This window comes from Dendrobates tinctorius, unplaced genomic scaffold, assembly GCF_039654945.1.
Source record: "Dendrobates tinctorius isolate UK_male_01 unplaced genomic scaffold, ASM3965494v1 ptg000004l, whole genome shotgun sequence".
NCBI classification, from domain to species: domain Eukaryota; kingdom Metazoa; phylum Chordata; class Amphibia; order Anura; family Dendrobatidae; genus Dendrobates; species Dendrobates tinctorius.
In genome coordinates, this window is record NW_027361672.1 from 37,448,725 (window position 1) to 37,465,306 (window position 16,582).

At 42.2% G+C, this 16,582-nt stretch overlaps 1 protein-coding gene across 5 annotated transcripts in view; it reads left to right on the plus strand.

Moving 5' to 3' along the window:
• The window catches only part of SLC35B3 (solute carrier family 35 member B3), a 114,546-nt gene extending 99,050 nt beyond the window's left edge, over positions 1-15,496 (plus strand). For 4 of the 5 annotated variants that reach the window (XM_073566920.1, XM_073566948.1, XM_073566938.1 and 1 more), the window contains exons 7-10: positions 3,121-3,213; positions 6,790-6,901; positions 9,338-9,407; positions 14,886-15,496. In XM_073566920.1, the coding sequence (XP_073423021.1) occupies positions 3,121-3,213; positions 6,790-6,901; positions 9,338-9,407; positions 14,886-15,036 (426 nt within the window). In that variant the 3' untranslated portion in view covers positions 15,037-15,496. The remainder of the gene's footprint in view (positions 1-3,120; positions 3,214-6,789; positions 6,902-9,337; positions 9,408-14,885) is intronic. The other variant, XM_073566929.1, reaches the window with a different exon arrangement.
• Positions 15,497-16,582: the final 1,086 nt, after the last annotated feature.

The window sequence follows — 16,582 nt, forward strand, 5'->3', positions numbered from 1 at the left end:
GTGCATATGTATATGTCCGGGATTGGCATCCGCACCGTCGCAGTTACAGCCACAAAATTTGGCACAGTCACACGTCTGGACCCCGAGAGTGTCCTAGGCTATGTTGTGAGGTGAAATTTTAACCCCGCGCGTTCCAATTCACCAAACAATTTTGCCCCTATCTACATAATGGGGAAAAAGTGTGTGTATCAAGCCCCGCCCCTCATTATGATATCATAATGGTTGCCATGGCGATGCGGTGTCATCATAGGTTGCAAGCCCCGCCGCTCATTATGATGTCATAATGGTTGACTATGGGATGGAGGATGTGGGATGGGTATATGGGCACTGGACTATGGGATGGAGGATATATATGACGGGTATATGGGCACGGGACTATGGGATGGCGGATATGTATGATGGGTATATGGGCATGGGACTATGAGATGATGGATGTGTGATGGGTATATGGGCACTCGACTATGGGATGGCGAATATGTATTATGAGTATATGGGCATGGGACTATGGGATGGAGGATGTGTGATGGGTATATGGGCATGGGACTATGGGATGTGTGATGGGTATATGGGCATGGGACTATGGGATGGAGGATGTGTGATGGGTATATGGGCACTCGACTATGGGATGGAGGACATGTATGATGGGTATATGTGCACGGGCCTATGGGATCGTGGATATGTATGATGGGTATATGGGCATGGGACTATGAGATGAAGGATGTGTGATGGGTTTATGGGCACTCGACTATAGGATGGCGAATATGTATGATGGGTATATGGGCATGGGACTATGGGATGGAGGATGTGTGATGGGTATATGGGCATGGGACTATATATATACTAGCTGAAGAGCCCGGCGCTGCCCGGGCATAGTAACTAACTGTGGTTAGTTATAGCAAATTATAATTCTCCTCCATCCCATAGTCCTGTGCCCATATAACTATCATACATATCCACGATCCCATAGGCCGGTGCCCATATACCCATCATACATATCCTCCATCCTATAGTTGAGTGCCCATATACCCATCACACATCCTCCATCCCATAGTCCCATGCCCATATACCCATCGCACATCCTCCGTCCCATGCCCATATACCCATCATACATATCCTCCATCCCATAGTCGAGTGCCCATATACCCATCATACATATCCTCCATCCCATAGTCCCGTGCCCATATACCCATCATACATATCCTCCATCCCATAGTCCAGTGCCCATATACCCGTCATACACATCCTCCATCCCATAGTCCAGTGCCCATATACCCATCACACATCCTCCATCCCATAGTCCTGTGCCCATATACCCATCACACATCCTTCATCTCATAGTCCCATGCCCATATACCCGTCATACATATCCTCCATCCCATAGTCCAGTGCCCATATACCCATCACACATCCTCCTTCCCATAGTCAACCATTATGACATCATAATGAGCGGCAGGGCTTTCAACCTAGGATGACATCAGTGTCGCCATGGCAACCATTATGACATCATAATGAGGGGCGGGGCTTTTTACACACACACTTTTATGTGGCGAGGTTGGTGTATGTGTGGTGAAATGTGTGCTGAGGGTGGTATATGTGTTGAACACGTGGTAGTGTGTGGCGCATTTTGTGTGTGTGTTCATATCCCCGTGTGTGGTGAGTATCCCATGTCAGGGCCCCACCTTAGCAACTGTACGGTACGTACTGTTTGGCGCCATCGCTCTCATTCTTTAAGTCCCCCTTGTTCACATCTGGCAGCTGTCAATTTGCCTCCAACACTTTTCCTTTCACTTTTTCCCCATTATGTAGATAGTGGCAAAATTGTTTGGTGAATTGGAACGCGCGAGGTTAAAATTTTGCCTCACAACATAGCCTAAGACACTCTCAGGGTCCAGACGTGTGACTGTGCCAAATTTTGTGGCTGTAGCTGCGACGTGCGGATGCCAATCCCGGACATACATACATACATACATACATACATACATACATACATACATACATACATACATACATACATACATACACACACACACTTGAGCTTTATATATTAGATATATAATCACATAGGAAATGTGTCACCTTTAACTTTTAGAGATGATTTCATCTTCAGCTTGCTTAACTGTTCACAATAACAGTAGCTTTTACCAGGAGTGTCCAAACTTTTATATGCCACTGTAGATGACCGTACATATGTGGTTACCAGTCCAATGCACACTGGTAACAATGGGTTTCTACTCGAGATTACTGAGAATTCTCAGTCAGAATCCTACTAATCAATCCCAGACTCTACAAACTTATTGTACAACATTGGCTCAACAACCACTGACGGTTAATGAGTTACTAAATAAGCTAAACAATATTATTTGGTTGTAAAAAGGGGTATATAGAAAGAGAAAAGCATTCAAGAAATGTGACAACTAGAGTTGAGCGACTTTGGTCGGATCGGGTTTCATGAAACAAAATTTGAGTCGGATGAAACTGGTCCAACTAGGGCAAAAAAAAATAGGAGTTTAGTCCGAAACCCGACCCCAATGCAAGTCAATGGGAAATAAAAGTCGGCATTGAGCGGATGACATTCATCCACTCAATGCCGACTTTTATTCCCCATTGACTTGCATTGGGGTCGGGTTTCGGAAGAAACTCCTTTTTTTTTTTTTTTTTATTGCCCTAGTCGGACCAATTTCATCCGACTCAAATTTTGTTTCATGAAACCCAATCCAACCAAAGTCGCTCAACTCTAGTGACAACATCTGGGGACCCTGGTTGAATGTTCCAGGCCTACCATATGGAGTACTCCTGAGAGATAACATATGGCAGTTTCTGGTTTCATGAACACTTGTGATATGATCATTCCAGGTTAAATTATATAGCTATGGTCATTACATGTGCAAACTAATTATTATAACTGAATGGCAGATATTCTAATGTATATAAATCATTTAAAAAAAAATAGTATGAGTACAGATTTCTCTGGAGTGTTATTGAGGGGAGAGGGTTGTATTAATTTGTTTGAATGGAGAAAAATGGAATTGGAAGCCAGTGACAACCTCATTGTATTTTTTTGTATGACTATATAATGATACAATATAACAATGAAAATCTGTCTTCTATTATTATTTTCAGGTTCTGTATTCATATTCCATAGGATTTGTTTACATTTTACTAGGCTTGGCCGTTACCAGTGGATTGACTCCCGCTGTATCATTCTGTTCCAAGGTGAGTGCGGAAATAGAGCTGCTTGATTAAAAAAAAGAAAAGGAATGGCTGGTATACGACTGAGAACTGTATTAATGCAAAGCAATAGTGCATGACAGCATAAAATATACTTGTCATGTTATGCAGAGGCTGCAAAATAGGCACTACCTTCAAGCCGTATATTCGCTTCACAAATAATTTTTTTCCTTCCATAAAAAAAAAACACTGTAATGGCATGTTTTATTTATTCAGAATTAATACACCAGTCGGGTTGTATATATACCGGGTGCATTCATTTTATAATGTCACCTTTTCTCATTTTAGACCTAGACCAGAGTGCATCAGACCCTATATCCATTCAAGTATTTTGCCCTTGTGTAGATTATCGGGGGCTGTAAGATGAATGTACTTTTAAAGGCAATATAGACATCACATGAAGAGATTAACTGCAAAAAGACATTGGAAAATGTGTGTAGATATGTAATTTCAGTATAGAGGGGTGTACCACTGATCAGAATTGGAAAATTTGGCGTGGTTATTAACGTCAAAATTGGCCTGATCACTAAGGGGCTAAAAAAAAGCATAATTCTGTAATTTTTCTTTAGAGTGTTCATTGTGAATTGGATACAATTTTTTGATCGCCTCTACTTGCATTTTTTCATGTTGCAGTGTCCAATAAACACCCTAATTCTGACGTCTTCTAGTTTTGGGGAGTTTTTCTCATTGCACCATTTACCGATCAGGTTTAACACTTTGATAGATCAAACTTTTACCAACATTTAGATACCACTTATAAGTTTCTTTTGGTTTTTTTTTAATTAAATTTTCAAGGAAAAAAAAGGGGGTGATTTATTTATTTTTTTACTTGTATTACTTATTGTATTTGTTAAAGGAGTTGCGATCATGTAATCACTTGTGCTATCTACAGTATTGCTGCACATAGCACAAATCTTTGTCCTATGAACGCCAGCCATTGGCATTCACAGGAGTGCTGCCATAACGAGCATGGGTCCCCAGCTGTGATGACAACCAATCAGCGTACCAAAATTGAGTCAAGTGCGCACCACAGGAGTAAACACCATCTTTTAGGAAAGGATTAAGAATCAAGTATGGATATCAAGTATGATTGCTACGCACTGAAAAACTTGCATTACTTTGCATGTTAACCGCTTCACAGATTATTTATATATATATATATATATATATATATATATATATATATATATATATATACACATACATACACACACACAATGGTTGTGTCCCTACATTCCATTCAGAAACGCCCAATCTATCAAAATATAAAATAATCCAATCGGAACCATCGTAACGAGAAGAAAAATCAAAATGCCAAAATTGCATGGTTTTTTTTTTTGTCACCGCAACATTGCAATAAAATGCAATAACAGGCAATGAAAACATCTAACCCAAAATAGTATCAATGAAAACATCAGCTTAGTGCCTTTTTCTTTTTTGCGAACTACTAATTTTTTTTTTTTCACCATTTGAATAAAAAATAAATTATACATGTTTGTCATGTGTGAGCTCATAATGACCTGGAGAATCATAATGGGAGGTCAGTTTTAGAATTTGGCAATTATGGTAAAAAAATAAAATGTTGAATTTTTCTTTTTTTTTCTTTTTTTTTTTTTTTTGGAATTTCACTGCCTTTTGAATTTTTTTTTCATGTTTTCCAGTACATAATATGGTAAAACCAATTATTTCATTCAAAAGTGTAATTCGTCCCACAAAAAACAAGCCCTCACATGGCCATATTGACTGGAAAATTAAAAAGTCACGGCTCTGGGAAGATGTAGAGCAAAAACGTAAATGCCAAAACTGAAAACCCCAAGGTCATGAAGGGGTTAATAATGGTTGTCTGAGGAATGTTCTGCCGCCTTGAATGCACTTCGGTGCGCAAATCCTCTATATCCGCTGCTGACATCTCCCTTTGCAATTGCTGACCAGTGACGTCCAAGATGTGCTCAATGGTGTTGCTCACATTGCCTCAAGACCAATCTCCAGCTTTCAGGGTGTCAAAGATAAGTGAGACTCATCGCTGAAGGGTATAGACTTCCACTCTAGCCTACATTGCCATCATGTCAAGCTCAAATGCCTTCTGATGGGTTGTTTATACCCTGTTTGACTACATAAGCTTGGTATATAGCATTTATTTACACTTGAAATACAAAATGGATCACTACAAGTGACTCATTGAATCAGCCAGACTCATGTGAGCAATGCAATGGGAGAACATCACATCTGCTCTACTCCTGGGATTGTGGTGTGAGGGGGCATAATGTATGGTAACAAGACCTTCAATTGTAAAGAGAACTGCCACCAGTGGATCTTGATTATTTGAGTGCTGACATTTGTCATGGCAGAACATTCCAAAGACATCCATTATAATTGCCTTGTAAAGTTTTCATTTCCTGTTCTGTCCAGATGTCACTGTATCCCAGAATTCCAAGCAGAGGAATTTCACCCACCGCCATATTGGGACACCCAAGTGATGGGTGTCTCAATATGGAAACTGTTGCTGATACCAACCTATTGTGTGGTACCACCAGCGGAACACTGTCGCACCACACACACGCATTCTATACGCCGTATGCACCTCACACACTCATGCAGCCTCTTGCACAGTACCACCAGCGGAACACCGGCGCAGTGAATCATTCGGCTGATCCCGGCGGCAAATTTGTGATGTGTCTACAGGCAGAGGAAGTGGTCACATTAAGGGGGTTTTCCCACGAACGAAAGCTCATTTTAAAAATTGTCTGTGTCTGACCGTGTACAGAGCATACCACATCTCCTGGGCAGGGGAGGAAGCAAAAGACAATACTGACATTACAGCAGGGGATCACAGAGGATTCGTTTTGTGAGGTAAAATATTTCACTGACTATTTTTAAACAATATTTTACCTCACAAAATGTATCCTCTGTGATCTCCTGCTGTAATGTCAGTATTGTCTTTTGCTTCCTCCCCTGCCCAGTTGCTGTGGTATGATCTGTACACAGTCAGACACGGGTGAGAGAGACAGAGCACAGGGGAGACCGCTCAAACGGGACGGCACATGAGGGGAGAACACAGCACAGGAAGGAGAGAGAGACAGCAGACAAGGGGATGGCACATGGGGGTAGACAGGTCAAAGAAGAGCGCACAGATGGGAGAAGGCAGCTCATGGGGAAAGAGAGCCTGGATAGGTGGGTGAGCACATGGGGGAGAGATTCTCAACGCTGCAAAGCCTGCCCCCATCATGACATTACCGCCCTCCCGATGCGATAGCATCGGGCCTCCATCTAGTCTGTTAATAAGCTTATACATGGCAGCCCAGGTGTGTAAATACATGTTACTTCAGGTCACGTAGTGCTATTACTGAATGAATCGAGATATTTAGAAAATTTTGGTGGTTCTTTTTTTTTTTTTTTTCTCTCCATTCGCACAGCGGTTAGCACTGTAGCCTTTCAGCTCTGGGCTATGGGGGGTGTTCAGATCCCACCAAGAGCATAACCTGTGTGATTTCCATAGTTCTGCAACTATTCCTCATTGGTGTTGTTTATTATAACTTTTCTGACTTTTTTCCCTCTCTTTAGTTTCCATTTCAGACATACGGTTATGCATTCTTTTTCTCCCTCACTGGCTATTTTGGGATTTCGTTCGTTCTTGCATTGATTAAAATTTTTGGAGCTCTTGCTGCTGTGACAGGTAATTTTCTTCATAAACTGTCCCCGTATAAGTGTGTGTTGCTGACAAACACATGAACATGACTCTTGATAAGTGGCGATCAAAAAATCGGACAGGGAAAGATGAATAGCAGATTTATAGAAATGCTAGCTGAAGAGCCCGGCGTTGCCTGGGCATAGTAACCAACTGTGGTTAGTTATAACAAATTATAATGATTATATTGCACATAAAAACATTTCACATCATATATTCAACACTACAGATTTGCAACACAAATTAATTAAACAATTACCCAAGTATCCTCTCCTGTGTGATACTTTCTGCTGAGCTGTGTATCTAATCCTATCGTGTGATACTGACTGCTGAGCCGTGTATCTAATCCTATCCTGTGTGATACTGGGCTCCCCCTGCAGTCTGTGTCAGAGGGTGGTCTGTGTTGCCACGGTAATAAATTGTAATAAATCCTTTACAGAAGGCCGACAACACTATAGAAATGATAAGAATAATAGGCCTTAGATACCACAACTGTCTACAAAGAAAACTGTTGCTGATGGCAACCAATCACAGCTCATTTTTCATCTTTTAAACAGCTCTGGGACAGCGTGGCGAGTTTTGAGTGGTGACTTTTGTGTTTCGACTTTTATGTGGCGAGTTTGGTGTATGTGTGGTGAAATGTGTGCTGAGGGTGATATATGTGTTGAAGCACGTGGTAGTGTGTGGCGCATTTTGTGTGTGTTCATATCCCCGTGTGTGGTGAGTATCCCATGTCAGGGCCCCACGTTAGCAACTGTACGGTATATACTCTTTGGCGCCATCGCTCTCATTCTTTAAGTCCCCCTTGTTCACATCTGGCAGCTGTCAATTTGCCTCCAACACTTTTCCTTTCACTTTTTCCCCATTATGTAGATAGTGGCAAAATTGTTTTGTGAATTGGAACGTGTGGGGTTAAAATTTCGCCTCACTACATAGCCTAGGACACTACACTCTCGGGGTCCAGACGTGTGACTGTGCAAAATTTTGTGGCTGTAACTACGACGGTGCAGATGCCCATACGTACACTTTTTCCCCATTATGTAGATAGGGGCAAAATTTTTTGGTGAATCGGAACACGCGGGGTTAAAATTTTGCCTCATAACATAGCTTATGACGCTCTCGGGGTCCAGACGTGTGACTGTGCTAAATTTTTTGGTTGTAGCTGCGACGGTGCGGATGCCAATCCCATACATACATACACACACACATACATACATACATACATACATACATACATACACACACATACACACACACACTATACTAGATGTATAGTTTATAATTAGGGACAAGCGAATATTTTCGGCTCCCTCCTTATCCGAACAGCTATAGCGATCATCGAATCGCTGCATTGGGAACCCGGATACCTGGAGCGCTAGAATGATCAGCTGTTTGGCACCGCAACTGCATGTGTCGCGGCTCTGTGACAGTCACTACACATGTATGGAGAGCCTGTTTGTTGTGACGGTCACACAGCCGCGACATATGCAGCTGCGGCGCCTAACAGCTGATCATCGGGAGCGCTCCAGGTATCCGGGTTCCCGATGCAGCTATTTGGTAAGTGCTATAGCTATTCGGATAAGGAGGGAGCCAAAGCTATTTGCTAATTCCTATTTATAATACAAAGAGATCTGAACATGTCCTGAAAAAAAGGTGGTGGTAGTTTTGTTTTTTTTTATTTTCATATAATGTAATATGCTTAGTGGACCACACGCAATGGTTATCCACTATATAAAGATTTTGTTTTTCTAGAAATACGATATACAAGGAATTGTCCAAGATGGTTATAAAGGCTGCCGTCTTTGTATGTGACTGCAGATTTGCGAATCCTCACATTGTGAGCTGTTGGGATTCTCCTGGCTCCTGCCTGCCTGGAGCGGGCAGCCGTGGGTTCACAACATGCAGCCACGTGCTGACTCATGCGCAGGCTCACTCAGTACAAGTGTATCAAGTGAGGCCGGACAGGTCTAGTCAACACTTGACCACATGTATGCAAGTTGCATGCTTGTAGCCCTGTGCCCAACTGCTCCGTGCACTGGAGCAACCTGACAGTGCGCAATATGAGGATTCCCAAATCTGTAGTAACTTGGTGGCTGCAGACTTGAATCCTAAGCCTAGACATCCCATTTAAGCATGTTCCTTCTTTGAAGCTATTTTACAAAGAATATCACCTGGAAATATAACCTTAATTTCAGAAAAGTTGGAAGGCTGTGTAAATTGTAAAGAAAACTAGAATGCAATGATCATTTATTATCTTGACATCCATTCTATTGATCAGTAATTAGCTCATGTAAACCCAGCTTTATGAGCCATGTCAGTAGACTCTTCAATAACATATTTTCAAATTAAAGCCTCAGATTTTATGTGCATACTATGGTTGTATTGGAGAAAACCATTTATTTTTATTTTTTGTTATTTTTGCAGTTACAACTGGAAGAAAGGCAATGACCATTGTACTATCCTTCTTGTTTTTTTCTAAACCTTTCACCATTCAGTAAGTATTTTTAAATCTTGTTTCAATGTAAACTATTTATAAGACTACATAGTTAAAGTGTTCTTCTAATGCTGAACAGGAGCGCACCGCTATCCTGGCTTTCTGGGGGGCGATAGAGCAGAAGCATATTGACTGTTCTTACCAGCGGCATGGTCACCCCACTGACACGAACTGTGCACTCTCAGATGCTGCAGACAGGGGCAGCTTTTCCTCTGCAGCATAGGAGGAGTGCAGTGGCACTGAAACTGTCTGGAACCAGCAATCTGGCCGACTTTGGAACAGCCCTTTTAAGCTCTGTTGGAAAGAGCTTGCAAGTACTGTTCTCGTGAATGGAAAGGATTTTTTATAACAAAGGTGCTTGTTTTTACTTATGATCTTGATTTATTTATTTAAAATGGTGCAGCAACCCCTTTTAATAGGTCTGAAAAGATATGCAGGTCTATAAAGTACCAACTATAATCCTACTGAACTATATATATTTAGTAGTCTGTTGTAAAAAAAAAAAATGCATACAACACTTATCATTTTTTTTTTTTTTATGGAAGATTTTAAAATTTTAAGGATCATTGCAAACAAAAAAAAAAAAAGCCCTACCCCCCCCCCCCCCCCCCAAATCAGGATAACCTGTCATATTGAAGAATTGCAAAAGATGAACAGTTCGATAAAGGAGAAAATATCATACTAGGTTCATTACAGTTAACTGGAGATTAACTACAGATGAATACGGGTATTTTGGAAAAGGTGTCTTTACGAAATATAATGCATCTGGAATTGATGTACTACATAGACCTAGTATTCAGAAGAGACCCAGACAGTATCTCGAAGTGTCTTGATGCCAACCCCACTCATTCATCTGTGGGGCCCAAACCGTTAAAAATTTTTTAGTAATATACCTTTGTTACATAAATGCCCCTTGCCAAAATCTGTAACCAATTGATTTTATTTACAAACTCCGGAATTGTAGGGACCTGATCCGTTGTCCAATATTGAGCTTTTAATTTCCTGGCCATGAACAATATACGAGTCGCAGCCATCTTACCTTATTCATCAGTAGTCAAATCCTCAAAATACCCCAGTATACACACAAAAGGAATAGCAATTACCGTATTTTTTTTTGGACCATAAGACGCACCCCAAATTTTCAGAAGGAAAATAGGGAAAAAAAATTAATGTGTCAAATGGGTGTGTCTTACCGAATTCAGCTTACCCGTGGGGGATCAGTAGTGCTGGTAAAGCGGGGTCACAGGAGATGTTCGGTGGTCCGGTAATATGACTCCCGGGCTAGTGCGGCAGGTGTGATTGCCTCCGGGAAATCCCATCTCAGCCTGCTGCGGAAGGTTCGGCGCTGGTGCTCTGTGGTGCAGGGGGCTCCGCCGGCATCTTGTGAAAGCCCGGAGGCTCCATATATTCATTGCTGCAATGCGGAAAAGTGGCCACCGGGGCTGCACGTACTCAGATCGAGATCTCATCCCGAGATCTCGTTGCCAATATCTCAATCTGAGCATGCTCCGTCCCCGGCGGCCATTTTCCCAGAGGCCACCGCATTGCAGCAATGGATGTACAGGGCCTTCGGGCTTTCACAAAATGCCGGCGAAGCCCCCCAAACCACAGAGCACCACTGCTGCACCAGCCGCACCAGCCTGGGAAGGGAGTGTGATCATCACTTGGCAGCGTCAGACCTGGACCGCCACAGAATTGCCCGACTCCTGTTGCCGCCACAGTATTTGTAAGTATATTCCGACTATAAGACAAACCCCCATTTTCCCCAAAAATGTTTTGGGGAAAAAGTGCTTCTTATAGTCCGAAACATACGGTAAGTGAATTGCATAATCCTTATCTATAATTTCCAGCACCCCTTTCCAGAAAGGTTCCAGATTAGGACAGGATCACATCATGTGTAATGTGTTTGTAAAGTTTATTTTACATTTAGTTCAAATACGATTTGGCCGGAATCCTATGTCGAATAAGAATTGCTATTCTTTATACTTGATGTAATTCATATAGCTGGGATAATCTATGAGACTCACTCAGAGACCGTTGCGGGACCCTCTTCAAAATTTTTTGCCATTGACCATGTTTTATAGGGCCTATTACACTTTCCCACTTTATTTTAGAATGTGATGGGTACTTTGCCAAAACCCGAACTAATAAGGCACTGTATAATATGGAGATCCGACCACTAGGGTTATGTGAAGTAGCAATTCTATGTACCATCATATTCTTTGGTATGTACTAACGAGGAAAATGTAAATGTTTTTTTTCTGCGCTGCATTTGGAGTCCCAAAGGAAGGATCCAGGAAACACAAAGGTTGACGCAATTCGGTTTTTATATTGATGTGTTTCAAAGTTATCAAACTTCTTCCTCAGGATACAAACAAAACTTTCTTCATGTTATATCCTGAGGAGGAAATTTGATAACTTCGAAATGCATCGATATTAAAATCACTTTGCTTCAACCCTTGTGTTTTCTGGTGGGATGCCACCAGCAGCGCACAAAAAACATTTTAATTTTCCTCTTTAGATCTTGCGACCTGTGGTTCAGCAGCAGCTGATTTGCCAAAGCTTTAAAGTTATTGTGGGCTACACAACCTTTCTCCTGTTGGAATCTATTGGGTATGTGCCTTGTGCCTGACATGCATGTCTCAACTGAAGGTTTTTATAACATTTGAGAGTAGGTGTCCAAAACTCAGTTTATAGTTGAGAAAATTCCTTAATCAATTCCTAAATCCTACTGACTAAGATTAGAAAGCCAAGGGGTTTCCCAAAGTGAGGTAAACTGAGTGACTCCTTGTAGACCCTGCAGTTCTCTAACCTACCAGAGCCGATAAATAAGTAGTAACCTTTGAAATTATCCCGAAGAAACCCTAAATTTATGAGCCTCAAATATTTCATATAGCCTAGATGACTTAAGATTATGCTACAGTAGAAGGCTGTATGCTTCCCCACCCCTGGGATTTTAATTATGTATATATATGTATACACACTGCTCAAAAACATAAAGGGAACACTTAAACATAATGTAGGCTCCCAAGTCAATCACACTTCTGTGAAATCAGCCTGTACAGTTATAAAGCAACACTGATTGTTAATCAATTTATCCTGCTGTTGTGCAAATGGAACAAACAGATAGAAATGATAAGCAATTAGCAAGACAACCCATATAAAGGAGTAGTCCTGCAGTTGGTGACCACAGACCATTTCTCTGTTCTCATCCTTTTTGCCTGTTGTTACTTTTGCATTTTGCCATAGCTCTCATCCCTATAAGTACTGTACTATAGTATGAGGCAGTATCTATAACCCACAGAAGTAGCTCAGGTAGTGTAGCTCATCCAGGATAGCACATCAGTGTGAGCTGGGGAAAGAAGGGTAACTGTTTCTGCCAGCACAGTGTGCAGACCATGAACTATATACCAGGAGACGTGTAGGTGGCCGTAGGAGGGCAACAACCCAGCAACAGGCCAATAATGTTCATGTGTCTGCTCATACTGTCCACAAGTGGCTGTTGTGCTTATAGCCCAACACCGTGCAGGGTGGTTGGCATTTGCCAGAGAACACCAAGATTGGCAAATTTGACATTGGCGCCCTGTGCTCTTCACAGATGACAGCAGGTTCATACTGAGCACTAGTGACAGATGTGACAGTGTCTAGAGAAGCCGTGGAGAATGTTATGCTGCCTGCAACATCCTCCCGCATGACCGGTTTGGCAGTGGGTCATTAGTGGTGTGGGGAGGCATTTCTTTGGAGGGCCGCTCAGCTCTCCATGTGCTAGCCAGAAGTACTCTGACTACCATTGGGTACTGGGATGAGATCTCCAGACCCATTGTGAGACCATATGCAGGTGCAATGGGCTCTGGGTTCCTTCTGATGCATGACAATGCTAGGCCTCATGTGACTGATGTGTGTCAGCAGTTCTTGCATGATGAAGGCATTGTTGCTATGAATCGGATGCACCACAGACTGTCCAGGAGTTGATTGATGCTTTAATCCAGGTCTGGGAGAAGATCCATCAGGAGATCATCCGCCACCTTAACAGGTGCATGCCCTGACGTAGGGAGGTTATCCAGGCTCGTGGAGGCCACACACACTACTGAGCATCATTTCCTTGTCTTGAGGCATTTCCACTGAAGTTGGATCAGCCTGTAATTTGATTTTTTTACTTTGATTTTGAGTATGATTCCTCCATGGGATATTCATTTTGATTTACATTGAACATTTTTATGCTTTAGGCTGAGTTCACACGTGGCGTTTTTTTCGCGTTTCCGCTGCGGATTTTGAAAACATGAAAAATAAGCATCCCATGCAATCCTATGGGATTCCGCAATTCTGTGCTAATGCTGCGGTTTTTAAAAAAACGCAGCATGCTCATTAATTACGCGGAATCGCAGCGATCCCGCACCCATAGGAATGCATTGTTCTGCTTACTTTCCGCATGTGGCTGTGCACACCATGCGAAAAGTAAGCAGAACATTTGCGGATGGTACCCACGGTCCGGAGGAGAGGAGACTGTCCTCCGGGCTTTGGGTACCATATCCCTGTAAAAAATAGAATTTAAAATAAAAAATATTGTTCTCACCTTCCGACGTCCCGCGCAGCCTTCCCGCCTCTCTCCACGCTCCCGGGCCCAGTAAGCCTTTGCGAGCGATAACGTCCGTTCTCGCGGGATCGCGAAGTCTTGCGGTCATTCGCGCGACGTCTTCGCGAATGACGCAAGACGTCGCGATCCCGCGAGAACGGATGTCATCGCGGTAATTCTCGCAAAGGATTACTGGGAGCGTGGAGAGAGGCGGGAAGGCGCTGCGCAGGACGTCGGAAGGTGAGAATAACAATATTTTTTTAAATTATTTTTTACATTCTATCATTTACTATTGATGCCGCATAGGCAGCCTCAATAGTAAAAAGTTGGTCACACTCGTCAAACACTATGTTTGACTAGTGTGACCAACCTGTCAATCAGTTCTCCAAGCGATGCTCCAGATCTCTTGGAAAACACTAGCAATTCTGCAAGCTAATTACGCTTGCAAAATGCTAGTTTTTCCGCTGGAAAATCGTGGGAATTTAAAATGCGATTTTCCCGCGGAATGGAATTCCGGAATTCTCGCGGTAATTTCCATGAGAGTTCCGTTACGTGTGAACCCAGCCTTATTGTTCTAAAAACATTCCACTATGTAGTGAATAAGGATTTGCAACTGGAATATTTAATTCAGTGATATCTAGGATGTGGTATTTGTGTTCCCTTTATTTTTTTGAATAGTGTACATTTTTTCAGATTTTGGTTTTAATGGGTTTAGGGGTTCTAACAAACTTTCTCATAAATTTATGTACATGATTTCTGTACATTGATTTCTATACAAAACGCTGAACTTGGGACAGATGGGACACTGTTTTTAATCTAGTTTCCTAACATTACTGATTTGAACTGTTCATTGCTTACTCTGGATTATATACATTGAGCCTTCATTTCTTTTCTTGCCTTTGCAGATATATTTGGTCTGGATTATTGGTTGTACTTGGAATATTCTTAAATGTATACAGTAAAAACATGGACAAATTGAAATTGACTCATCTATATAATATTCTGAGGAGAAGGGGCACAGAAGTGAAATCAAGGACGTTCTCACAGACTGTATAAGATATGTTTTTGTTTTTTTTTTGTAATCTTAATCATTAAATGATTATATTTTTCCAAAGGGAATCTGCTACACTAATGAGAAGGTGAAGGCATATTGTCTGCTTTGTTGCTGCTGAAGTGTAAGCCAAGAAGGTGATTTCTTCACTCCGCTCTCTAATGAGCATTTTACTGGACATGACACTTTGTGGTGTCTTCATATGATGTATGGTACTCTGGGACCTATTACCTCTCTACTGGAGGCATACACACTAGTGGACCATGACTTTTTTATGGCATTTTTATTTTCACTGTTCTTAAGTCAGTGTTTCAATAGAGAGCTGTCAGTCTTCAAACATCAATTTATATGTATGTATAAAGTGCATATATCATATTGTTGCCCTGTATCATGGTAGGTATGGATCATATTTGTCTAGCACATGGAGACTCTCTTCTAATAAATGTTTTCATCTTTAGATCCTAATGATGAATTACAGGTTTTGTAACTTTGACTTGCAAACATTGCATTTAAATCATATTGTTCAGCGACATGCAAATGTATATGGACCATGCCTTTTTGACATCAGAATGTAACAGCTACCTTCTTTTTTTTTTTTTTTTTTTGTGGTTCGGTGAGCTGCACATTTTTTACTTCTCTTGATCCATTTTCTTTCCAGTTGGTTTTTTTTGTGTTATAGTTAATTTCCCAATGTGTGACTCGAAATGGACTGTAATGCAAACATTTTCTGAAATTTTAGGGAAAAATAACTTAAGGACACTACAGAAAATATTAATTTAGGCTAGTTTCACACTAGCGTTTTGGAGCGCAGCGACGGCCTGCGCACGGCCGCCGCTAAGCCCCTGCCGCTCCCCGCCGGTAGCTCCGCCCACCGGCGCATGACGCTGCATGCGCCATGCGTCCCCTATCTTTCTCACAGGGGGCGCAGGCCGTGCGCAGTATGCGTTTGGCGGCGCATGCGTCCTTTTGACGGTGTGCCGACCTGTGCCAAACGCAACCTGCTGCATTTTGGTTGCGTCGGCGCACCGTCAAATCCTTTTCTCCGAGACGCTCATTGGGGGACACAGAGACTGTGGGTGTGTGCTTCTGCCGTCTGGAGGCTGACACTAAGTATACAAAAAAAGTTAGCTCCTCCTCCGCCGCATACACCCTCGCCCCCAGACCGGGCGTAACTCAGTTTAGTGCATAAGCAGTAGGAGAACGCGCCTTAAACTCAGGCAAGAAATTATACGTCTGGAAAAGGGACCACCCTGATCCTTACATAAGGATTTTTATAACTTAAAATAAGCAAAAGCCAACTGGCTAGTAGGGTGGGTGCTGTGTCCCCCAATGAGCGTCTCGGAGAAAAGGATTTTACGGTGAGTACTCACAAAAATCCATGTTTCTCCTTCGTCTCATTGGGGGACACAGAGACTGTGGGACGTTCTAAAGCAGTCCCTGGGCGGGATCTTAGCTCACCCAATCCATGCTATTTTGCGCCCCTGATTAGAGGTGCGCAACTGCTGCCTGGAGAATCTTTCTTCCCAGGCTTGCATCCGAGGATGCCTGGGT